General features: G+C 47.4%; 1 protein-coding gene across 5 annotated transcripts in view; it reads right to left on the bottom strand.

Annotated features, from left to right (window-relative positions):
• The window catches only part of LOC135378868 (uncharacterized), a 50,633-nt gene that overhangs the window by 13,357 nt on the left and 11,103 nt on the right, over positions 1-26,173 (bottom strand). For 4 of the 5 annotated variants that reach the window (XM_064612020.1, XM_064612022.1, XM_064612018.1 and 1 more), the window contains exons 3-7: positions 13,890-13,958; positions 11,365-11,501; positions 11,248-11,300; positions 7,703-7,814; positions 5,603-5,704 (exon numbers count right to left, since the gene is read on the bottom strand). In XM_064612020.1, coding sequence (XP_064468090.1) covers positions 5,603-5,704; positions 7,703-7,814; positions 11,248-11,300; positions 11,365-11,501; positions 13,890-13,958 — 473 coding nt within the window. The remainder of the gene's footprint in view (positions 1-5,602; positions 5,705-7,702; positions 7,815-11,247; positions 11,301-11,364; positions 11,502-13,889; positions 13,959-26,173) is intronic. The other variant, XM_064612019.1, reaches the window with a different exon arrangement.

The following is a 26,173-nucleotide window of genomic DNA, read 5'->3' as shown; positions in this document are numbered from 1 at the left end:
CGTGGCAATGGTTGGCGCACGACGTGCTATGCGGTGGAGCTCCATTTTTAGAGTGCATGGTCAAACATGGGTCCTCTAGCACAACAGTGATTAACCAATCAGGTCTCAATTCGTGTGGCATTCATGGCCTCTTCAAAGTCCCTTCTATAACTGCGGTTACATGAATGCGACAAAAGCATATCGTATCGACTTATCGTCAACTAATCCACCTGCCGGGATAGGTGAGAGGTGTGATAACACGACACTTCTGTCGCATTCTTCTAACCGCGGCTTATGTTCTTTAAAAGATGTCACTCGCTTCCTGTCTGTCTCACCGACATAGGTTTTGTCGCAGTCCCCGCATTCAATCATTCGATCATTGATCATTTCAATGTCAGGTATTTGAGAGGAAAGTGGAATAGTAAAGGAATAAACCTGTTCAATAGCACGAGCATGCAAGCAGAGACTGAGAAGTTTAGTCAAGTGTGCCGCAAAAACTTAGCTCATTTAAACTTGAAGAGGTGTCTTTTCATTAAGCCGCGATATCTCGAACGATGAAAGCGACTTCGAGGCATGCACCTCATGGGACGCGTTCTGGTCCAACGATGGCACGATTTCTATCGCGTTGACGACGCGGCTCCCAGAGGGATTGCGCTCGAGGTGCATGCTCCCGAAACGTTCGAGATCGTTTCGAGTAGCACTTCACATAGATTTGTAACAAAGAAAACTGTGATGTGTTACCATATCTTGGGCCTAGTATGGGAATGGGATATCTTCAATTATTATTCCTCTATCCCCTAACTGCTGCGACTCATTCCTATTGATAACATTTTGCTCATTATCTCTGAACCAGGCTGACCACATGCATTCGAATTCGATTACATACCGGAAAGTATCATGTGATCGTTCGTTTCGACTCAGTGCATGCCTTGCTTTTTGCTGTTCATGCTTGGTGCATGCTACATGTAGCATTCTCATGGTTTGTCCCTTGAGGCCTTCATTAATGACTGCTGCAGACGTGTTTCTGATGCACTTGCATCACTGTAAAACGTCGGACTTCACCAATACCAGTATTGTGTGTATGCTGTAAAATGTTCGGTGAGCTAAGATACGATTGCGATACGTCTATCCCACGAATAATCACCGCTCGCTTCGGTTCTGTCTCTCTATCTGTCTGTTGCTCAAGTTGTGATTGAGACGAAGATAATGTAAAACGTGTGGTGGGTGTTCCATTTTAACATTCAAGTTAATGCTGGCTTGAAGAAACGATTATGTACGATTATGATACCATTAGATTCTGTTTCACTGCTCCTCTTATGATTTGATATTGCTCGCTTTGAATCTTTTCCTCTACCACCTGAATATTTGCTAGTGTTCGCTTTGGCTCCGTTCCTCAGATGTAGTGTAAAATTTGTTGTGATACCAAGAACACTGTAAGCGCGTGGTAGCTGTAAGGAGATATATCATGTACAATATGTATTGCTCGTCTCGGTTCATACCTGCAGATTTCGATTGATATAACCGTAGCGTGAAATCTATAGTGAGTGTCACTGTTTTAATATGTTAGCTATAGTGCTAGTTAGGCTATACGAGCAGTTTGTTGTGTTTCTGTGACAGTGGCGGATTTAAGGGGGGCGTGGGGGACCGCCCGCCGACAGTGACCCATACGGTCGTGTTCCCTATGTAAAAACCCTGTCTCCTGGACGATGCTGCGCCGCAAAGCACGAAATTTCCTCCCCCCCATGACGGACCCTTAAATCCGCCCCTGTTCTGTGATGGAAGGTGCTCAGTTCTTTGAATGCGGTCAATAAGAATATTTTCAGTTGTACCTCTGTCTATGGTTTGCATCGGACAAATTTTAGCTCGCAGGGGTCTATGCGTAGGCCCGCAAGGTGAATTGGAGCAGCGTGAGGGTCGAAGGTGGTGTTTTCGGTTTTACTCTCTCTGGGCGTGAGGGGTGTGTTAGGTAACGACGCCGCGTGTTATTGTGCTGTGTGTAGCATGTAGACTTCCGCGTTAGCAGAAGCCCGTGATAGGTAGGTGACACTGGCCTTACACAAACTCTCTTTAGAACACATAACTGCAAGATCATAAGCGTTGACCGAATTTTCCATATCCATTGCTATAATTGTGCGCCAGTGATTCCCATGTTATTACTGAAGTTTGACAATGACTGGATACATCGCCTTGTTTCAAGCATGGAGTTGTGGCTAATTTACACATTACACGATCCATCATATTTGCGTTCAACCATGATTGTCGAATACCAACCTGTGTACCCCTCGGGAAGGTGAATCAGCCTTACAAGTGCAATGCACCTGCCACCCGCTTGTATGCTCTATTGGCTGAATAGTACAACACATTTGGATATCAGACTTCCTTACACAAAAACATGTTTGTCTTCTGTGGCCTTGCATTGGGACTCCAACTTCATTTCTATCACACAAATCGCAGGATAACTGGGAACCAATGTTACGAAGAGGAACAGAAACTTTGTCCATGATATGACACAATACTCTTGGCGTAGCACGAAGGTAATGATGATCGCGACCTACAAAAATTATCACGAATGTTATCACTCAATGGCCCACTATTTTTCCTACTAGCTGTGCAAAACCCTAGTACGGCAAAGGCAGGTGATAAAAGCACAGAGGTCGATATACGAGGGATGTTGAAGTCAAACCGGGACTTTCTTTCTCCTGAGTGTACAAATGGCACGCGCTACTTCGTTTTCGTCATCTTGACACGCGACAGGCCTCCGCGTTCACCACGTAGTGGTCCAAAGTTTGTGCAAAACAGAAGACACGTGCTGGACAAGATGGCCGACAACGAGGTGAGCGCCCACACCGAAGAGCGAATTGTCATGAAGATACTCGTGAATGAAGGCGTGAAGTCATCTGAAATTCACAGAAGACATCAGGCTCGGAATGGCCACGATACACTTAGCCGCAGCAAAACGTTGGATTGCCGCAAACGGTTCCCAGATGGCCGTACATCAGTGCAGGACGATCCCGGCCGGGGCGGCTCAGAGCCCTGCGTCAGAGTTCCTGACAACATACAACTTGTGGAGCGCCTGATCCTCAAGGATCGACGGATAACATGTCTCGAACAGTCTCGAAAGATGGACCTTTCTGTGTTAAGGTTGAACACTGTCAATAATGAACACCTCCAGTTTCGGAAAGGTAGTGCCGGCTGGGTCCCGGGGCAGCTGAGAAGACTGGTAATCTCCCAAGAGGTAAGGTACCATTTCGACACTGAAGAGGGGAGCCGTTCTTTTATCGGATCATTACGTGCGATGAAAGGTGTGTGCACCATTTCACCCATGAGTCTAGTTAGCGCATCAAAAGGTAGAAGCATCCGGGCTCGACAGCTCCCAAGAAGTTCAGGAGCACCCCGTCTGCGGGTAAGGCCATGACCACGGTTTTCTGGGACAAGGCTGACGTTTTTTATGTTGATTTTCTGCCCAGTGGCACCACCATCGATAGTGCATATTGCTGCCAGGTTCTCAGGGATGTGCATAAGGCGCTGAAGCAAAAGCGGCCGGGCCTGATCACCAAAGGAGTCTGCTTCTTACAGGACAATGCACGCCTGCATACCGAGCATCTCACAACACGCACCTTACGGGAATTTTGCTGAGAGTTGCTGCCACATCCACCTTACAGTTCAGACCTCGCCCCCAGCGATTTCTATCTCTTCGTTTTACTCAAGGCGTTCCTTGGGGGCCGCCACTTCAGCTGCACCGACGAGGTCAAGGATGGGGTCCGATCGTGCTGCTACGCGCCGGTAAGGATTTGTACGCTGCTGGCATCCAAGCCCACGTGAAACGCTGGGACAGGTGCATTAGTGCAGTTGGAGCTTAAGTTTAAAAAATAAAACTAATTTCTCGTCTGCAAGTTCATTTTACTTTTGCAAAAAATTGAAAAGCCCCTGTCTGACTTGAACACCCCTCGTAAGATAAAGAGATTAGAGTAATGTAGGAGGAAATGTTTTGAGAGCTACCGGTATCCGTGCCACCTAGTACGCGACAGCTACCGGATATACTATGGAGAGCCTGAAGCAGGGCCCCCAACTAGGCGACCCACGCTCAGCTATTTTGTGTCCTGGGGGCCACCAAAGCCTTGGCCACCCCGTGGCCGCATATCTAAAGGAAGCTGCCCTGTCAAAACAACAATGAAAAAATAGGGATGAAATGATATCTTCCAGGGGTGTAAAGCCAGGGGTGAGGCATTGGCGATGAAACTCTGCATTCATCATCTCAAAATAGTGTTGTTCAGGCATTCATTTTACCCTTGGCCTGGCGTGTGCCCCCCTGTCAATATTCGGGAGGTTTTCTCTTGTCAGCCCTGCGGCCCCGTCTTCCTTGCTGAAGTTACACTCCAAATGATCTCGAACCCCGTGTCCTTTCCAATATTAGGTAGCAGCACATGGTTGCGCGTATGAGAACACTTGAGCTGGCTCATGAACTGCCACAATAATTTGCGGTCGAAGCAACTTAATTTTCTCATACACCTTGGTAAGCCACACTGCAACTAATAAGATAACATTAGCGTAATATTCGCACTAAATTTACAAGCTGTTGAAGCCGAAGTCTCTGCGGGAAATTAGAAATAAATAAAGAGGGTAGAGAAGTAACGGGGTAGAAAAGAAATTCCAGAAACTGGAGTGGAGGCTGTTATGTACATAGCTCATTGTGTGCTAATTTGTAGGAATAATACAAAATAACAATCCCTAAACTATCCTGTATTAACATGTCAGCTTGCTCTTTCTACCCTGATTTTTCCACGTCCATGTCCAAACCGGAACTGTAAACAGGAGCAGCAACACAGTGTAAGTAGGAGATAATTGTAATGTCCCTGCGCCCCATTTGGAAAGGCTGCTTATTTATTTCTCTTTGTGTGTCGAATGGCGGTTTTCAACATAGAATTGTATGTACTCCATGTGGCTATAGAGAGTACTCCTATTATTTGTACACATTTTGTGCATTATCCTAGTTCATGATAGACGGGGAGGTTGCTATAAAATGACAGTCACGTTTAGGCGCGTGAGGCTATACCTACTTGACACACAGGCTTCTGCAGTTACACGGTGAGTAATTTATGCTAGAGAAACCTACGACAAAATCGTGGTTACCCGCTACAGCGTAACAGAATAAATACGGCGACGAAACTTTCGTCTTCATGTATTTCCTATGCGGTATATTGATGGATGGAGGCGGAAGTTTGCGCGACCTTATCTATTTTGTCACACAATGCTTAGTAACCACAATTATTTCCTAGTTTTCTCTGGCATAAATTATTTACTCTGACACAAATGAAGTCTGTGCGTCAAGGAGGTATAACGTTTTGCACGAGAATGTGACTGACCTGTTAAAGCACCCACCCTGTATATCGCCGTTTTGTTTTTGTTTTTGTGTTTTTTCCTGGGGTTTCTCTGGTGTGATCCACGGTCTATGCGGCCCACTAAATGGAATTCAGAATAACCTGTATTATTCTTTGAAATTCCCCGTACGTATACGTGATATGCAGCAGTGGATCCCTGACTGTATTCGAACTTCCATGACATTACGATTTCTAACAGAGATTATATTCAAAGGCAAAACATACGCACACCGTGTGATACTTACTCGATATTTTTTGTAATGTTCTTCATAGCACATTCTGAGAGACGAAAAAGGTCTTGTCCCAGTTTGTAAAAGTTAGGTGTGCACGCAGTTGGTGCACCCAACCTGAAATATTGAACAAAGTAGAATTATGTAAATAAATTAAATATTTAAAAGCTTGCTGGTGTAGAAACCTTCGTGGAGAATAACGCTGCACAGCACTAGGTAACTTTCACGCGTGCACTAGTTTTGAATTCTGCAGACAGTTCTTTATTTAAAAGCAACATCACGGACAGCACAGCAACCACGAGCACATGCTATCGCGGCGGATTGGACTTACAGCTTGCTTGCAGCATATTTCACTGGCGCTTTCGTACTGTTTGTTACTCCCACTAATTTTGAAGTATCGAGTTCCAGCCATGCACCTAGGAACTTGAAGGCGAACACGCTGCATGATATGGTACGTTCGCACAACTCCTACATGAGGCATGTACTTTTCGCACGGTGCCAACTCTTTGTTTGCTTCAAAATGAGCCATTATGCAGTACTGAAGGTGGCAGGGACGATAGCCACAGCTACAGTGGGTATCAGTGGGAGATCAGAGATTAGTAGGTGTAAGGATAACGAAGAAATACTGAAGTGAATAGCTCAAAGGGCTGGTACAATTCAGTGTGTTTCTTTTTTCCTGGGGGGGGGGGGTCGTGAACTGTCTGTGGCAGCCCGTGGACGACGATGAAGACGTGCCTCTGCTGGAGGGAGCCACTGTGCCTGCCAGCCAGTTCTACCGGCACCGTCCTAGCGTGAGGCCACGTCCATCTGCACGCTGGGACATTCCATCATCGACGGTCAGGACTCATGTAGAGGAACAACACCCCCTCCACATTTGGTGACCCGGACACAGAACACCGCGTTCAGTGTAATTCACATTACATTACATTAATTACATTAATTTGCATCACAAATTTTCCAACGACCAGCGAATCACTCCGGAAGTCATCATTGAAGGCACGGTGCCTAGTTCCTCCAAGGACTCGCTAGGCGGTGACGCCCTTCCCTCGGCATTCGACGACATGGCATATCACGACGCCGCTCCCACACCGCACCACTCTCAACACGCTGTGGTCAGTCTTACTGCGTCACGCCGCCTCGCGCTTCACGACGGTCCTCCTCGGGCGTTCACCAGCGGCACGTTCCCGAGCATCACGCTCCCGTACCAGTCACCGTACGCCGCTGTCGACCGCTTCACCGCATCTGCTATGCTAGATGTCCAAGAACGCTGCCCGCCTCGCCTTCCCACCAGGCTTCCGTACAAGATTCTGGCAGCTCATCCAGATGCGGTCAAAAGGCCCCGGGGCCAATGTTCCATGGGGAAAACACACGGAAGCCACAATGAGGTCTACTCCAGCTCTCTCCGTGCTTTGCGATGGTCCTCCACGGCACTCTCCTTGGCGACAGCATTAGCTCACTGCTCCTGCATACTGTTCCGCCTACCTGCCTGCTCTTCGCTTCGGCCCGCCCCTGGAACCCTCCCGGCCCGCCCTTGTCCGCGACGCATCCTTTTTGCGCACCATGCATCCCGCTACTTCTGCCCATTCAGCACAAGACGCAAGTCCAGCCGTCCCTATTCCACGTGTCGCCCGTCTTTCTCCTCATCCCGTATCGACGCGGACCTCAACCACTAGCATTACAACCTCCGCGTCTGAAGGGGGAGTGATGTGGCAGCCCGACGACGACGGTGAAGACGTGCCACTGCACCTGCCAGCCAGTTCTACCTGCATCGTCCTTGCATGAGGCCACGTACATCTGCCCGCTGAGACATTCCATCATCGCTGGTCGGGACTCATGTAGAGGAACAACACCTTCTCTACGTATCTTTGGACGAAATATGACACTACTAATAGTACGCTGGCGAACCAGAACCACTTTCAAGACTGACATAGTAGCGGCATAGAACCAACCATGAAACTGATCGCTGCACTACGATTGAGCCGGTATCATTAAACGTTCAATGGGAAAGACATAACATGGCGTTTGCATACCCTTACCGGAAGTGACAGGCATGAAGCGGAAGCATTTCTCTGAAGATATGCTGTGTTACTGACCACTGTAGTGTAGTTTACTTACAGGCGCGCGAGCTGGAACCCAGCATTCGGTAAGGCTTGGAAGTGCTTGCCTATGTCACTCACTATGACTATCTTTCTGCTCCTGTTGCATATTCCTCGCTCCCATGTCAGACCTGAAAGAAGAACGCAGACTGCTATGTATTGCAGGAAACAAAAATATCAGTAAAATAACTGTGTAGTGCACGAGACAGCTGATAATAGCTGACTACACAAGGGTTACCACGCGCGCCACGATTCCACTTTGTGTTGCACAACAGTATAAAAAAGGAAGGCTGCTGCCACGCTATACTGCAGTTAATTTGTAACCGAAGTCCGTGAAGCTGTTGCCAAGTCACTACCGCAAGACTGGCGTCAACGGGCGAGATGAAGGCGGAGCAGAGGGGCGTGGGAAGCATGGGTAAAAAAAAAACATCGTGGCAGTATGCCAACGCCAATGCCAGTACGCCGACGATGCGGGAAGAAATTACAGAAGACTGGTAAAAAAAAGCCAAGGAATCTACTCAAAGCGACACTGGAAGATGAAACAAGCAAGCAGCGGAGGACAACATATTCTGCGACGAGAGCACAGCTTTACCTCAGAAGCAGCGAATACACGAGAAGACACGGCGTAAGGATACGTGATCACATGCCTAATCAAGCACTGGCATTGTTGCTTCCTCACTCACGTCTCCAATGTGGCCGCGAAAATACCCTTTAACCCAGCATTCGTGTATCCTTAAACATTTCGCCACATCACCACTATCCCTGCTTTTCCTGACGCAAAACCAGAATACTTCTCCAGATGCGCCAGCGCATCACTCTGTCACCGACCATACCCTTACAAAAGGTGTGCTAGTTCATGTCCGGCCGGTGGGGTCTGCTTGGTTACAGCAGTCAAGGATTTTATGAGGGTGTCGTATGGTTTCGCCAGCAGCCATGGGCCTCGACACAGCACATGGTCCTTCAGGACGATTTTGGACAATGACGGATGTGCGGTGGCTATACGACCGTCAACGTCATAACGATACCCGACGGTTTCCCGCACATTCAGCGCTTCACGACGCATCTTCGAGAAGTGTCAGTACATCAGGAGCCCCGTTCTTCAACTTTTCGCTATCCCATAACGCGCTTTAAATGCACCACCTCGGCCCGTGGTGGTGGTGCAAGGGCTCGGCGTTGTCGGCCTCGCAGAGGTGGGCAACGTCACGACTGACGCCATGGGGGAATGTACGTCCTGTGCCGACTTCTAAGGGAACTGTGCCGACATATGCCTGAAAGCCTCTGAGGAAAACCCAGGAAAAACCTCAGACAGCCCTTCGGCCCGTGATTCGCCATGAGAGCTTGCACCAGCCTACCAAAGCGGCTTTGGAGCGCGTGAACTTTAAATATGACGATAACGATCGCTAATTGAAAGTTCAAGATCGAGGTCCGAGGAGTTCCTGTTCTCTTTTTGAGGTTGTCTGCAAGCATTTTAACCCATGCAAAGCGTTCAACGCCATCAACCAATGGCATCAACCAAGGTTTTGATTTGCCCATCTTCTTGATCTATATGGACGTTACAGTGCTGGACAAAAATTTACGGAACACGTTTCGGCGCATTCTTTCCTCACATTGATATTTTTCAGCGAACGGGACCGTACGCACGTATAGACATGTTCCCTCGATGCAGCGAAACCGGAAAAAGGACAGTCACCTGTTTGCAAGTCTGTACAGTCCCCGTCCATTCGCTGCTACAGTCCATATGTCCAGCCGCTACAGTCCATTCGCTGCTAGCGTGTCACTCTGAGGGAGGAATGCGCCGGAGCGTGTTCCGTATGAATAATCCGAATAATTCGGGGAGTTATGTCGCGAGACAACTGCGATCATGAGTGGTCGGGTCTGTGGATTAATTTGGAGCGCGTTCTGTGAACTTTTTTTCCAACCCTGTACCCTGATTACCAACAGTTAACCAGAGTAGCTTAAGTTGCACATGTGTGTATTTTTCCGAAAGGCAGCAGTAGCATGGTGTGGTTCTCAGTGCAGTGTCGTAGATAAGTCGCCTACCAATTGCAGCTTCGCATCAGCGAGACGATACTGGACAATCTAAGCCACTGACAATCTTGCTTCGCAAGCCCATGGCCAGTGAAACTCGCTATCGTATCTACGGGATCAGGGTCTATCTGTCAATGAAACAGTTTTCGACCTTTCCTCAGGAGAAGAGCTTTCACAGTGTAGATGGACCATAAACCCGGAATCTTCACCATTGATACCGGCTGTGCATCTTGAATTCCACGTGAGATACCGCACCTCGATTGTTCAGCCAGTATACATCTGTGACAACTCTTGTGAATATAACGAAGTCGCTGATCCGTTACCTAGACCTGGAGTAGTTGTGGTATGTCGCATCTCACCTTGAGATATTGATTACACACGAAATCTTCTTACACACTTTTTGGTGTCATTTGGGTGCGTGATATCGCACACCCTTTTGAGTGCAGCAGCTACACCCAACATAATGGGTGGAATGAAATACACCTTAACCATGGGGTGTAATGCGCAAACTACACACTGAACTTTTTGGCACCCTTTCGAGGGTGACGTGGGTGTACCATGACTGACACCCCTTTGTGTGTAAAAGTTTGTAGGTGTAATGAAATACACCTACCTCTCAAGGTGTATTTCACAACACCTTGAAACTTTTACACTTAAAAGTGTTTGAGTTATGGTACGCACACATGACCTCTGGAACGGTGTAACGCCTACTTAGTGGATGTGAGTCTTGATGGTCTACACTGGTAATTGGACGATACCCTGATTGAATTTTTGGTGTAAATAAACACCCTTAAGCAATGGAATGAGGTGTGCAGCTTCCATTGTTTCCGCGGTGAGCGTATCATGCATATCAGGCAAGGTAAATGAAAAACATCAACCTGTAATGTATTGTGCTCTCCGAATACAGCAAATCTGAACTGGTGCCATACTGGACCAATATACAGTCTGATATACGGATAAGGATATTTACGCGCTTCAATTTAGAGATGAATTTGAAACATTACATAAATGGGATGGCGAAGCAAAAGCTCACTTAGACAGGCATTTCCTTTCTAAGAGAAAACAGGTACTATATACATTGCCTGCCTTGCAAGCGTCTGCAAATTCAATAGCCCTGCTCGCCTTCCAGACAAAACGAAGGGTGAGGTGTTTAAATTTACCATGATTATATGCACACAAATATCTGAAGCGAAGAACTGCGTGGTGTATCAGCTCGCTATTTAAGATACTGTTTGTGTTTTTTATTGGTTTTGGTATGAAGGAAAATTAAAACTCAGTGTACACGCCAGTTATCTTCCACCACATTGTTTACTCATTACATTCCATGGTTAAGGTGCATTTCATTACACCCAATATTTTGGGTGTAGCTACTACACTGAAAAGGGTGTGCGATATGACGCACCCAATTGACACCAAAAAGGTTGTAAAGCGATTTCGTGTGCAATGTTAATCATTTTAGAACAAGGCAAAACATCCTTAAACCATTACATCCTTATTACACCCTTGTTACACACCAATGTAGATTCCTTCTCGCACCTTGAGGCAAATATTCTTTGTTGTTGTTCGGTCCTCTTGTGAATACCTTCCGCCTGCGATAAGGAGTGAATAGTATTGATGAAGGGAGGACCGTAAAGTGATGCAAAATATTCTTACCCGGAAAAGACGAACAGGATGTCTGACGGATCAAACTGCGCTTTGCCCGTGATGAACTTATCGATTGAAGTGAGGCTCTTGTGGGCGTCTACTTCGTTTGACTCCAAAGTAAGCGCAGGCCCCGTAAAGTTTAGGAACTGCAGACACAGATGATTCGTCTTAAAATCGATAAAAGCACCGGATAAAGGACAAAAATTTCAAAAATCACGAGCAACCATTGGAACCTTATGTTCTAAGGACATATATCATGATACCGTCAAATCGGATAAATCCGAAATACTCGTTCAAAGTAAAGCAACGAATGAACGGGAATATGTGTCGAACGGAACATTGGTCGACCAAAAATTGCAATTTGGGGGAAAAAGGGTCGGTATTTTCAGAGAAAACCAAAAAACGAAAATCAGGACTAGTGTACACAAAAGGGGAAATAAGCGGGAGGACGATACTTAGGATGCGTGATGTTTCGAGCGGACGCTCTTCATCAGTAAAAGTGAGAAACAGAAAGCTAGTGTCGGAGGATGTTAAACATACTGCCCAGCCCGGCAGGGGCAGCACGTGAACGTATTAACTAGGACAGCATGTGTAACAACTGTCGACAGTTCATTAGAAGCCTAAAACGAGTCTTTTGTTTAGGTCCGTTGGATGGGTAGTGTTCGCATCGTCGGCCCCTACGTTTACAAATTTCTGAAGGTATCACCAACCACCAGATAACATTGGTTTCTAAGCATTTCTCGAGTCGCGGCCACACTATTGATAACATTCGCGTCGTTGTTGTCCGCTCCCGTTTCCATTCTGCAAGCACGCGAAAATGGGAAGAGAGCCGCATGATACATTATTTGAACAGTACCATTCCATCTCTTTGTGATCTCAATAAATGTTCAGGGTCAAACGCGCACACAACATTACTGCGAATTCGTGGAACGTTTATTCAGACGTCCGTTCTGGAGGACATGTACCAATTGTTTTCAAGTCTATGGGCAAAACGTAGAGCAGTAGCTTGTCTTTTAGGATATGGCTTTGTGTGGTCACTTTCTATTCGCACCATCGACACGCTGCTGGTAGGACCTTTCGTTAACAGAGCTCAGGCCACGTTTAAAACTGTCACACTTACTAGCTAACAAATGCGACCTTCTAACGAAGGTAGTTTCGTGAGTCCTTCACTCAACTAAAGCAACGAAAGCAGCAGTGGAAAGTCACGTTGAATAATTTGGGCATAGGATTCACTGTGACCTGCTCAGAATGTTTTGTCAGCAAGGTGAAATGTGGTTTCACCACAAAAAAAATGATAACAGTGATTTTGAAACGCAGAATATGCGCTTTTCGCGAGGAAATCTTAAATTTAGCATTTTCCCGCCACAAATGAAGTCCTGCAATCCCTCACTTTCATGCCAGGCGACTACACCGGCTACATTTCCGTTTGTCATACGCTACTGCCGCCGCTTAACCACATATTTATCAAAGAAGGAGTAGCAAGCCCGATTGTCCTTACGAGAGTTCGAGGTAACTCGTTACAAGTAACTCGTTACTGTAACTATAAGTTCGTTTTTTTGGTAACTTGTAACTTAACTCTCTACTTTTGCGCCCTGGTAACTTTCAGAGGAACTCGTTCCTTTTTCGGCTAACTTTGCCAAAGTAACTTAAGTTAAATTCGAAGTTACTTTTAACTCGGTTTTCACTCACGTCTACATATTTTCTTGTTTTCTCTCCGGTTCCTTCTTGGCATTTTTTGCCAAAAAAGTGATATTCATTCAATGACAGTATTTTATTCAGGAAGTAAGAACCACTGCCATTGAAATAAAGCTGAACAATTGTGCACCCGCAGGGAGTAAGATGCAAAGCGTTGGATAGGCCTCTACCGCAGAGAGACGTCATCATGACATTGGTAGACAGACTGAAACAGAAACAAATCGGAAGGAGAGGGCTGGGTTCCACGAACGGGCACTTGTTCGCTGCCTCCCATCGAAAGAAAAGCAGGACCGAGCGTCGCGTCCCTTTAAGGGACCATATCGTAATCCCCTCAAGACCGTGACTTTCGGGCGCGACCTTGTTCACCTCTAGCTTCGAGCGTAGTTCAATTCTACCAAATTTGTGGCGCTGTCGAACACTATGACGTCATTTGTTTACAAACAGGGAGAAGTCTATTGTTGGACATAAACGAAAACGATCTAAACGAAAACGATCGTGTTGCACTCCTCCGCAGGCAACTCAAGGTCTATCCCAACTGCTCACGCGCGCTGTACCTGCGTAATGCTATTTTGTGTCCGAAGTAACTTGGAAGTAACTCGTTCTTTTCTTATGTAACTCAATAACTGCGAGTTACATTTCACGCTGAAGAACTTCGTTATTAACTTAGTTACATTTTTCACACGGTAACTTAACTTTTTACGGGTTCTTTTTGACGGGTAACTTCTCAATCTATGGTCCTTACTGACCTCCCCACAAGCTAATAAAGGAACAATAAGTTTGAATGCAAAGAAAGAGGGTACTTGTACGGATCAATCATCATAATTATCACCAGTTCTTACCTGACCGTGGAACATAACGACTTCGAACTTGATTTTCGGATTCGTCATGTTTTGAAAGATTAGATTTATCTGAAACGAATGCGAATAACGTATATTACAATTTGCTAGACAGGGTACAAAGAGGAACCTCTCTTTTAACGAGCAGATGTCGGCACTCATGCTCACTCACTTGCTGCTCAGTTTTCCGTTCGCTCTTTCGTGCTCACTCACTCGCCCCGTTTGCTCATTCACGCTCGTCCTAGGCTCGGCTTCGCGTCTCTAGCTGAGGGCTCTCTACAAATATCTAGGTTCTCTCGAGCGTGACGGACATGATATGAAGAGAGTTGAGCTAATGCGATACGGGATTACCTGAGGGTGATACGAGGTTTAGAGAGCAGGACGAGGTAAAGACAAGTAAAAATGAATAGGTTATGATGTAAAATGTAAGTCCCTGGTTTACCTGGAATCGCAAGTGCGGTTGGGGGCGCAAGGCGCACTGGGGGTGGCATCAGAGTGCTCAGTTCACGGTGCGTGAGGTTACCCAAGCTCACTCAAGCTCAGCTGTGGTTTGTTCACTCATAATCCAGAGTCTGGTTTGCTCATTTTCTCAGTTACTCATGCTCAGTCACTGCCACACATATGGCGAATTCGGGTGGTCATTTCGGAGCAACTGTTTTTGCGAGATCTCGAGCAGTCATGTTCGTTTGGTCAAAATGAAGCAAATCTCGCATGTTCGCGTGGCGCTTTCCGAGCGCTCGGAATTTGCTAGCTAGCACTTTTTTTGCCCGGTCTCAAAACGATCGAGCAGCAGATTGCTCAACTGTATCCGGTGTCGTCACATCCGCACTGCAACGGTGGCGAGTGCCCTCATTGGCCCGCATGTTGAGATCACGTGGTTTAGCAGACGACAGAACTCGAAGACTTGCGACCACGACGCCCCTAGCGTGATCCAAGTACCTAAAACCGCTAGATTCCTAGCAATCATGTTCGGGTGGCAACGGTCACGTGATCCAGCTCGGTCGCCGACCTAGCAATTTCCGAGCGCTCGGCCGTTTTGCTACGAAATGACCACCCGAATTCGCTAATAAAAATAACTACAGCGGCCATCAATACGCATCCGGGCCCCCTACCGGAATGCAACGCACCCTTGATACATAAAAAGGGACCTGCAGCTTGTGGTACGTTGTTTTGATGATGAAACTCGAATTAGCCTCGAAGGGCCAAACTTATTTCGTTCTCGAATTGTTGCCGGAATTAAGAACAACAACAACAAGAACAAAACATATATATAGACTAGTGCTGCTACCGCAGCTGTGGAGGCTGCGGCGGCGTGACGTCGCTCCTTAACCAGGCGAGCGAGAGAGAGGCATTCAGAGGGGAAAGACACCGTTCAGACGTCCCGTAACTCTGTGATATGCCCGCATGGTCGCGGCAAGGTCTCAAGGTCGCGCCCTCATTGGTTCTTAGAGAGTGGCGCATTTTGGCCTTTCTAAACAGGGAATTCCGGGATACTCTCAACATCTTGCGTCTGCTGTTGTCATGTATTCCGTGGAATAAGAATGACGCTGCGCCAGTATAGTTTCGAAATCGACTGGAACGAATGCGACAGCCCCTTTCAAGCAGCTCGCCTGTATATCATTTTATGCTGAACATTGTTCCTGTTTCGATGCATCCCCGTGTGACCTTAAGGCCCCAACTGGCGTGTGCCCCCTCAACTGTGTGCATTTGTTGATACTAGTAGATTATTAGGGGCTTATAACAAAAAATATCCGTAATAAATGAAAAGTTGCTTCCGCATAAAGAACCTGATTTGAATGTATAAGGTTAGTAGAAATGTGTTTAAACCCCTGCTGTGTTTTTTATTGCATGCGGAGAACAACATTCTTCGTCGCGGTGTAATACAGCTTATACATAAGTGCGCGCCATCTGTGTACGCAAGTGAGTACTAACGTTTGCGCGCCATGTCTGAGTATAGCTGTCGTCAGTTTCGGTTTTCTCCTCGGCGTCTGCAGTCTCTGTGCAGAGGGTGCACGACAATGCCTCATTACTGTGCTGTGCCACTGTGTACACAAAAAAGAAGCATTAGCCATGACAACGAGAAGGTAAGGTTAGGATTTGCTTATATTTTGCTTCAGTAAAGACACATATGCGTGATCGCGCGCGAGTGTTGTGATTCAACAGCCGAGATTCTTCTTCTACTGCTCTTCGGTATACATACACTTTGAACCGCACGCGACGTGGTGCCATTCACTTTCCGCCGCAGAATCATTTCAGAATCATGTTAATCAGTGGCATGACCTGTCAGCTTGTCAGTCGCCGCCTGCTGCGATGTTGTTTCAGCGCACTAGTGTGGTGCACAAAAAGTCAATGCGTCTATCAGCTACAAGTTCGGACAGTGCTTTACATTTTTGCAACAAACTGTCTGTCTCTTCATCGTGCTTTGCCAGAGTGCTCTTCCCTGACAAAGAAAAATTTAATAGGTACACAAATACACGAGAGAAAGGAGCAGGTACGTTGTTGATGGTATTAAGTTTGCATGGATCCGTTGTCAGCCCCTTTTGTCCTGTTCTGTCTTACGTATCCTTCCACAGTTTCCCAACGGTGGAATCACTGCAAGACAAGTGGGTCGTCGCTATAAAGAGGAAGCCTCCCTACAATACTGTGACAGCTAAAGTCTGCTCTTTGCATTTCAAGGAAAGTGACTTTGTGAAGAATGTTGCAAGTGAAGTTGCAATGTAGCAATGTTGCAAGAATGCTTCACAGCAAGGCTGTGCCAAGTATTTTCAAATTAAAAAAAGTGACAAAAGAACGAAAAGCCCCCAAAGAGCGAAGGACACTCACGCCGAAGTCTGCTTGGCGAAATGCTCAGACCATTCAAGACAGACGTCCAGCCGAATGCCATGATTTTGCCACAAGTGAAGAGCTTGTGAGACTAGTGAAAATGATACGATACTAATAGCCGTGCCCGAAACACAGTCACCTTCCAAAACAGAAGAAGAGATGAGGATGCAGAAAAAATATGAATTGATAGAGAGTCTCCAGAAATCCTTGCAAGTTGCAAATGCAGAAATAGCCCGACTAGAAAGGGAGCTCCTGCTACTGAAGGAAAAACACAGGAAGCTGGAGCAGAAACATCTTCCATTTTCTGTTGAACGTTTCAAGGGCTCCGACGACGATATCGAATTTTATACTGGCCTCCCTTCCTATGTAATGTTCAAAAACTTTCTCACATATCTTGACCCGGGTGAGCGTGGTTGCAACATCTAATATGGAACGTCTAGCGACAGCATTTCATCTCTTGGAAGGCCTCATGCACTTTCGATGGACAATGAGCTGTTCCTGACCCTAGTCAGACTACGGGTTGGCTTGTTCCAGCAGGACCTAGCACACAGGTTTAGTGTCACCCAAGCAACGATAAGCAGGATACTTTCAGCATGGATCAATCATCTGTACCTAAAGCTCACTGCACTCCCACAGTGGCCATCTCGCGAAATCATTCAGAAAAACATGCCAGTGGCCTTCAAAGAAGAGTTCCCAAGCACAAGGGTGATAATATATGCAACAGAAATAAAATACCAATTGCCCAGCTCATTTGTGTTACAATCAGAGACACTCGACGTACAAGTCGTCAAACACCTTGAAGTCTGTTATTGGAGTGTCACCGGTTGGCTACCTGACATTTGTGTCTTCCCTCTACACCGGAAGCATCTCCGACAAGGAACTAGTGAAGAAAAGTGGACGTTAATCACTGAAATTTGAAGAAGGAGATTCCATCATGGCTGATAAGGGGTTTAGAATACAGAATCTCCTCAATCCCCTGAAAACTGGACTCAACATTCCACCATTCACAACGCAGGGCAAGCTAACAAAGGAAGAGGTCCTGGAGACGCAGAAAATCGCTTCCTTGAGGATACACGTGGAACGCAGGATCCCGCGAATAAAGACTTATCATATATTTGACAGTGGAGTGCCCATCAGGCTTTGTCCCCTTGTGAATCAAATGTGGACTGTATGTGTATTATTAAGCAACTACCAAAGTCCCATTATGAAAACTTACGACTAGTGGTAGCCAGGGGAGTTCCGTCTGTGAACGTTCCTTTGTGTTTACTGTGGTATTTTCCATTGACAGTGACGACTGTCATAGGTACCTGAATGTTCCTTACTGTTGCTGTGATATTTTTGTTGTAATGTAGTTGAAGTGTTGTACATAAGAAGGTGGGAAAGTTGAAAAAAAAAGATGAGTGGGCAGTGCAATGTATAATCTGTAGCATATTTACAATAATAAATCAGACTCTGCATTGTTAAAGTGTCGTTTCCATTTTATGCAAGTGACACTGAAAGGGGCGTATCTGACAGCGATAGATAAAAGTTGTTCAGAATCCTGATTCTCACTTATACAATGAAAGTACAGTCGCATTTTGACAAGGTTATGGTGATGCTTCAAGATAAGGCAGAGCACTGTCAAAATAAAACCTAGTCAGTACCTTTATCATCTCATCACAAAATGAGGGGCAGAAGTCAACTTTAGCAACAATGATCCACGATGGTGAATACACCACACAGTGGCCCCACCTAGCTCCTGAGCAAAACATCTGGCCCATCATTTGATAATAGTATGTATTCATGGTGCTCTTTTATATATGGCTTGCCATCCCTCACTTGAATGCAAAAGTCCTTATCTTGAAGTGCATCTTCTAATGATGTTGCCCTTTTTGACCATGTGCACTTCACCTCCAACACACCGTGAGCTGGGGTCTGCTCGGGATCGTACACAATCCGATCAGGCGTTGAGCCCAGCCAGGGAAAGTCCGGTCGGACCATGAAACCACATGCAAAGACGTGGACGTGGTGGCGGATGTGACGAAGTACTTCGATGTACCTCAGGACAGCATTATGCTCATGAGGTACCATAACGCACAGACGCTGCACTGAACTGCTTTGGGCGAAGTAGGTTTCGCAATGCCACCTCTGTCCATGGCTTCTGGCGCTGGCACACGTGGCCAAATCTGGAAGATGACAGACGATTCCTCCTTTCCTTCTCCCACAGTGTGCTCCTGGCTTGTTTTCTGGTGTCCTGTTCAAGTTGTCGGGCACAGCAATAATTGCATGGGATGTTTGTACAAGCCTGCTTTGAAACACCTGCTGAAAAATTCAAAACAGAGAGCTTCGGTTTTATTATAGAGGTTGCACAAGGCTTTGCGGAAAAGACAAATAAACCTACCATGAGCACAGAAGAATTGCTGTTCTCTGGCAAGGACCATTCCGGACAATCTTGAAACAGGGTGAATCCCTGAGCTCTGCAGGTGGATATGTCCTGGCCTTGACTCAGAGCGACAAAACTTTTGAACTCAAAAGGTAGACAGCTGAGCTGCACAGCCATCACGGAGTTCTCAAGAGCTGGGCCATATTTGGTGTCCACATACGTAGAATGTGCAGCACTGTACCTCCTACCATGCCCTTTACGCTCTCAGCAAATTGGAGTACGGAATTTCTTTCTCGTCTACCGTCTCTTCCTTCTTTCGGACGTCCCTCACCTTGCAGTGGAGAAGTTCTTCAGGACGGTCTTCTCCAAGCCTCCTCCAGTTCACCTGCATGACATTCTCAGGTGCAAGTAAGGCTCTTGGTCGTCCCCACTGCTGAGGGAGCTCAGTACAAGCAAGCTCATCCGGGATATGCTTGTAGCCAAGAGATAGAAGTCTGCCACTGTCTTCAACACTGCGACAGTGTGACAACAGTGCCCAGAAGAACCTGCTGTGCAAGCGCATGCAGAGCTCTCCACCCATGGTGCCTCGGACAAGCTCACGGTAACTTTCTATGGAGTGCCAGTCTTCTTTTGGCTCCTGAAGCATCCAGCCGTAATGTGATGAAGCCTCCTCCCCGACCTGCGTTTAGAACTTCATGATCGAAGAAGCCTGAGTTTGGGCAGATACAAAACAAATACACAAGAAGGGGGCTCACAACCATTTATCCTATCCTATCTGCATTTAGAACATTATCGTTGTTTACTTGCTCGCCATCAAAACAAAGAGCATAATGTTGTATGTGCGCCACTCAGTAGTCATAACCAAATGCCGCAGATGCCATGTTAGCAGCGTTCCACGCATGTTGACACTCCGTTCGACTATGGGTACTATATATCAGTGAAAGTTGTCAAAAACGTCTTGATTTTTAGCGCCGGCGAGCGCTGCGGTACGACGGGCGAGCACGGGACTCCAAAATTTATATCAATACATGACGCTCTGCTGCAAAATGTAGGCAAATGATTGATACTCACTGGTCGAGAAACTATCGCGTTTTCATAGTACGTAGTTCGACGAAAGACTGAGTCATAAAGTTGTAACTTCGTCGACTGTGCTTTTCCGAAGTTGTCTGTCCAGAGTAGAACACATTCACAAAGTTGTCGTCAAAGTACGGCAACCTTATCAGCTCCGTTGTCCATTCTTCTTGCTGGTCTGACATCGTAGAGAACCTGTGCAACCTACACTTTCAAGACGTGAAGTTTTTCTAATACAGGAGAGACGGAAACCGTAGTATCAACAGCACAGAGCAAACCTAGAACAGCGGAGTCAATACTCAAACATTGCGCCCGAGACAGGAGGCGGCGCGAGATGGCAGCACTTATGAATAAGCTGTATTGCCCCAGCACGCAAGTACTGGTCCAATATGAGCTGCTAATATGGGACCAATATGACCAAGTTCAACCAGGCTGCATATTGTGCCAATATATTGTCCCCCTATATTGTCAAGTCCATTTTGCCCATATTGAGCCAATATTTACTCAATAATGCCATCAGTGAGTCCGCGTAATAATAAAGCATTATCCGGTATAACATCCATGCTGATATTAGTTCCCTCTTCTTTTCCTTTTTATTTCTGGAGACCTTTTTGATCCACGTTGGATCGCGTTACAAATACAACAATGCATCGCTTTCAAAACAGGGAGCAGGTGGTGTGTCCATCTTGCTGAAAGAGTCAGGTAGCCCCACGAAACAGGTAGCCCCTCAGAAGCTTCAGTTGGCATCGCAACAGCGCATGAAGCAAAAATTTCCAACACGCTTCTAGAATACAAAGGCGCGACGCACTTTCGCGACGGTGTCATACGAGGGTTGTTCCATAAGTTTCCGGCCCAACAAACTTTTCATACTCATAGAGACGAAACAAGTGTATTACTTTTCGACATAGTCACCCTTAACTTCGATGCACTTTTGACACCTTTCAACCAGCATTCTTATACCCTTGAAAAAACAGTCCGAAGTTCTGTCCGCAAAATGCTGGAAAACTGCCTCTTGCACCTCACTATCGTTTTGAAATCTCCGTCGTCTGATATCCCTCTTGAGGGTTCAGAACAGGAAGTAGTCACTCGGTGCCAAGTCTGGACTGTAGGGTGGGTGGTGGATTTCTTCGAAGCCGCACTCCTTCAGTGCAGCCTTGGCAACAGAAGCCGTGTGGACAGGGGCATTGTCCTGGAGCAACCGGACACCTCGACTCAACCTACCGCGCTTCTTTTCCTTGATGGCATCTCGCAGTCGGTACAGGAATGAACCATAATAAGTCGCATTCACTGTGGTGTTCCTCTCTTTGAAGTCGATGAGGAGGATCCAGCGACAATCCCAAAATATTGTTGCCATGTTCTTCTTGTTCTTCATGTTCTCCAATTTTCTTGTGTCAACACTTCCACTGGACGACCATCGCTTGGGCCATCGTCAATGGACTCCCGCCCCAGTCGAAACTGCTTAGCCCAGTCTTTTGCCGTTATGTACGACGGAGAGGCTTCCCTGTACACGTTGTCCAGTAGCGCTTTAATTTCAATAGGCGAAAGTCCCTCTTTTGTCAAGAATTTTATCAGAGCGCGGTACTCGATTTTTTTCCATTTTAACTGAAGGGTGCACCGTGGCTGTTTGAAATGCTGCTCTCCGACCGACAAAAGCGTGGAGAGGGTTAAGGGTGGTGCTTCGGCCGTCCAACAGATGGCGCCACGCGTCCTTAATAGCATTTTCAAATTCGCGCGCATTTTCTACCTCGGGACGGAAAGTTATGGAACCACCCTCGTACATACGCTTCTGCAACTCATACTGCCTGCAGTAACTTGAGAGCACCTAGCATTGCAGTGTGACGGTTGGAGGATTCGCTTCTGGGAGAAGTGAAGTGGCTTTCCCGAGGGAGGCAACTATAACTCGATACGACCCGCCTTGCGCGAAGTTGCAGTGCCAAGGGACTGCAGTGCCAAGTCCATGAGGACTCGTCCGCCAGACGTTCGGCCACAAGTTTTCGGGTGTTCCCGGTGTCCGGTTTCAACACAGCGTCCACGAAGAGGGTCTAAAAATAAGGAGCAAAAAGAAAAGCCCGCGAGAACGAAGCGAAGAGGCAGTGGGCGGTTGATTCGGACACAGAAAGGCAGCATAGAAAGCGCTGCGACTGATCGCCAGAACCGAGGTTCAGCGGCCAGTAAGTTGCTGTTGTTTTCTCCTGCATCGGCCACCGCCTTATAATTCGAAAGACGTCACAACCCAGGACTGAGAATTATTGGGGAAGCATGCCATCTTTTGTCGACGCCGGGACCCTCGCTTCAGCCAGTCATCGGCCCCTACGCTTCGGACGGGAATCTTGCACCGAGTCAAGGATTCATCGCTGTGTGACGAGAGACGACACACTCCGTGAGAGCACTGACTTTGTCACCATGCCGGGGTCCTCTTTGGGTTAGGGAACGCAATAGTAGATCTGTCTGAGCATTTCCATCGTCTACATCGTGTATCGCATTTGCCACATTAAATGTTTGTTGTTTCTCTTGTGCTGAGTCTCTCTGCCTCTGCGGGTGCCCACGTTAGCGTTTCCCATCCCTTTGTGCTCCGTCTGCTCCAAAACCGGGAGGCGTCACAATTGGTGGCAACGGTGGGATCGCTCTTGTGAGTCCGCAGAGGTTACTGCTCGAGACCTATCTTGCCCTCGAACGGGAGAGGGGTCAGCGCGGGAGACCAACATGGCAACGCAGGCAGGCGCAATGGCAAACTCAGTAGGACCGGGTGTGTTAGCATTGGGAGGAATGGTTCCTTCATTTAGGGGTGATGGCAACGGAGTCAGCATTAAGGACTTCTTTATTGTGTTGGAGCAAGTGGGCAAAATGGGTGCCTGGAAGGACGAGCATCTGATCGACATTGCACGATGCAAGATGGTGGGGGCCGCGTATAGTTTTGCGTCGCATGACGAGGATGTGCAGAACGCTACTACATACGAACGTTTCAAGGAATTGAGTCTAGCTCGTTTCGACACAGAACCCCAGCACGTGAAGATGGAAAGATTTTACAGTGCGCGACAAGAGCCTAATGGGGATGTGCGCGCATTCTCTTCGCGGATTCGGAAATTAGGAAACGATACGTTGGGCACATTTGAGGGCGAGCGCGCCGACGAAAGGAGAGACGTAGCTAATGAGATCGTCAAGCAACAGCTTCGGACACAGTTCCTCAATGGTCTGCGGGACCCTGTACGGCGATTCGCTTTATCTCATGATCCCAAAACGTTTGAGGAGGCTGTGGAGGTGGCCGTTAGAGAAGAGAGCAATGAGAGACTTTTCGGAGAACAGCAGGTTGTGCGAGGGGTTTGCTCGAAACGGGATGAAAAGTCCGACATGATAACGCGGCTTGAACGCTTAGAGACCTTCTTGGCCAGGACGCTTTCCCTGCAGGAGGAACGTAGTCAGTATCCTCCCAGTGGACGTCGCGAGAGCAGACAACTGACTTGTTACAACTGTGGTAGACCGGGCCATATCGCGAGAATCTGCCGATCACGCGTCAGAATAGGTATGAAGAGCCCCGCATAAACTCTGAACGTAGGGCAGAACAGCGCACCCCGTGCAGCACGCAATCAGTGAACCAGGGAATAACTAGATATACCTCCCGTCGACGACCACGACGAGGGGGGTACAGAGGTCTGCGTCTTTCGAGCTGGGGGAGAGTGGTGCCCGATGGTAGAGTGCACGATTGCCGGTTGTCCTGCGCGATTCCTCATCGACACAGGTTCTAAGGTCAGTTTGACAAAAGAGGGTTTTCTAAACACAGTGATGCCTGGATGGCGAGATTTGTACATAAAGAATGGGTCAAGCGTGAGGTTGGTGGGTATAACGGGAAATCCACTTGAGTATAGCGGCTGCTACAATGTCCCCTTCGTGCTAGGTTCCACGCAGTTCGAACGCCCCCGTTACATTTGTCGGGATGGCGCATTATTTCCCACTGACGGCATAATCGGGCAAGACACATTGAGGGCTGCGGCGATCGATCTTATCACTAGTCGAGGCGTTCTAACGATACAAGACAAGGAAGTACCCCTTATAAACTGGCAAGGAACGTTACCGAAGTGCGGTTGTGACCGGCCTACCGAGGATCGCACGCTGGTTAGGTTGGCGGACTGCTACAAACTCCCCTCACTTTCAGAAAGTATCTGCGTGGGTGTCCTGCCGGAGAGCATACAGGAGGGTGGATTAGCCGTACTTGAGGTGGACATGTTAGAGGTGAACGGATTGACCGGGGCGAGTACCCTAATACGCGTGCACGAAAGCCGTAACGTACCAGTTCGAATCGCGAATTTGACGTTACAAGAAATAACCCTTCCTAAGAATAAGGTTGTCGCTTCACTAGTTCATGCTGAAGTTTCCGAACCGTTACCTGATTCAGGCGAAGTTCCTGTGCGAGGGATCGAAGTTATAGATGTCGAGAAAATGTTCCAGTTAGGCCACATCGAAAGTGTTAAACGAGACAGCCTTACCGCCTTAATCACAGTGACGCGTTCGCGCTTGACAATCTGGACTTAGGATGCTGTGGTGTTATTAAGCACCGTGTTCCGACACAGGACGCTGCGCCAGTGTACCGTAGGGCGTACAGGATACCATATTCGAAAAGAGAAGAGATGGATCGTCAGGTCAGCGAGCTGATGGACAAAGGAATCATAGAACATTCCACGTCACCATGGGGCGCTCCGGCATTGTTGGTAGAAAAACCAGATGGATCGTTTCGTTTCGTTGTCGACTATCGGGACCTCAACAAGGTCACCAGAGTTGATCCATATCCTCTTCCGAACGTTCAAGAAACACTGTCACTTTTAGGGGGTTCGCAGTATTTTTCGGTCGTGGACATAGCTTCGGGTTATTGGCAGATTCAGCTAGACGAACGGGACAAGGAGAAGACGGCGTTTAACACTCCGACAGGACATTATCAATGGACAAGAATGCCGATGGGACTTGCAAATAGTGCTGCCGTGTGGCAGAGAACAGCCGATGTTGTTTTGGCTGGACTGCTTGGGAAGTCATGCCACGTTTACCTGGATGATATAATTATTTTCAGTAACAGTTTTGAGGACCACATCGAGCACATAGAGAAAGTTCTGGTTAGATTGAGGGAAGCGGGGCTCAAATTGAAGCCATCCAAATGTCAATTTCTGAAACCGGAAGCCAAATTTCTTGGACATATAATTTCAAAGGATGGAGTCAGGCCAGATCCGGGAAAAGTGCAATGTGTCAAAGAGTTCCCTAGCCCAAGCAACGTTAAGGAGGTTCGCCAATTCTTAGGGTTGGTCGGTTATTATCGTCGCCACGTTCCCGATTTCGCAAAGCTAGCTAGACCCCTCACACGCCTTACGCCCAAGACAGTTCGATTTTGCTGGGACGGTGTGGCCGAAGACGCATTCACGTGTCCAAAGAGAAGCTTGTCACGGCCCCGGTTTTGAGATTCCCAGATTTCACCCGCCCCTTCACGCTCACGACCGACGCATTGAAGCACGCTGTAGGCGCGATACTGTCTCAGACATTTGATGGCCAAAAACACCCGGTAGCGTACGCAAGTAGGCAGCTTAATAAGGCAGAACGAAACTACGGCGCCACTGAGCAGGAGTTGTTTGGGAGTAGTGTGGGGTATACGTCATTTCAGGTGTTACTTGTACGGCAGGCGCTTCCAGGTAATAACTGACTGCAGATCGCTCAAGTGGCTCATGAATACCCGAGACCCCAGCTCGCGTCTAGCTCGGTGGAACTTGCTCTTACAGGAGTACGACATGGAAATCACACATAAGGCAGGGAAGGTGAATCAGAACGCTGATGCGCTCAGTCGAACAGCTGTGAGATCGGTGCATTTCCTCCCAGTCATAGAGGACTCTGAAATCCACCGAATGCAAAGAGAAGACGATAAGCTAAAGAAGGTTATGGCGGGGTGCGAAGCGACCGCTGAACAGAAAAACGGGCAGTTCTTTCTAGACTCTGATGGACTCCTTAAAGCTCAGCTACGCCGATTTTCGAGTGTTACAGAATGGAATGGTACTCACAC

The sequence above is a fragment of the Ornithodoros turicata genome, chromosome 1 (assembly GCF_037126465.1).
Source record: "Ornithodoros turicata isolate Travis chromosome 1, ASM3712646v1, whole genome shotgun sequence".
NCBI classification, from domain to species: domain Eukaryota; kingdom Metazoa; phylum Arthropoda; class Arachnida; order Ixodida; family Argasidae; genus Ornithodoros; species Ornithodoros turicata.
This window is presented reverse-complemented; position numbering and strand designations above follow the sequence as displayed.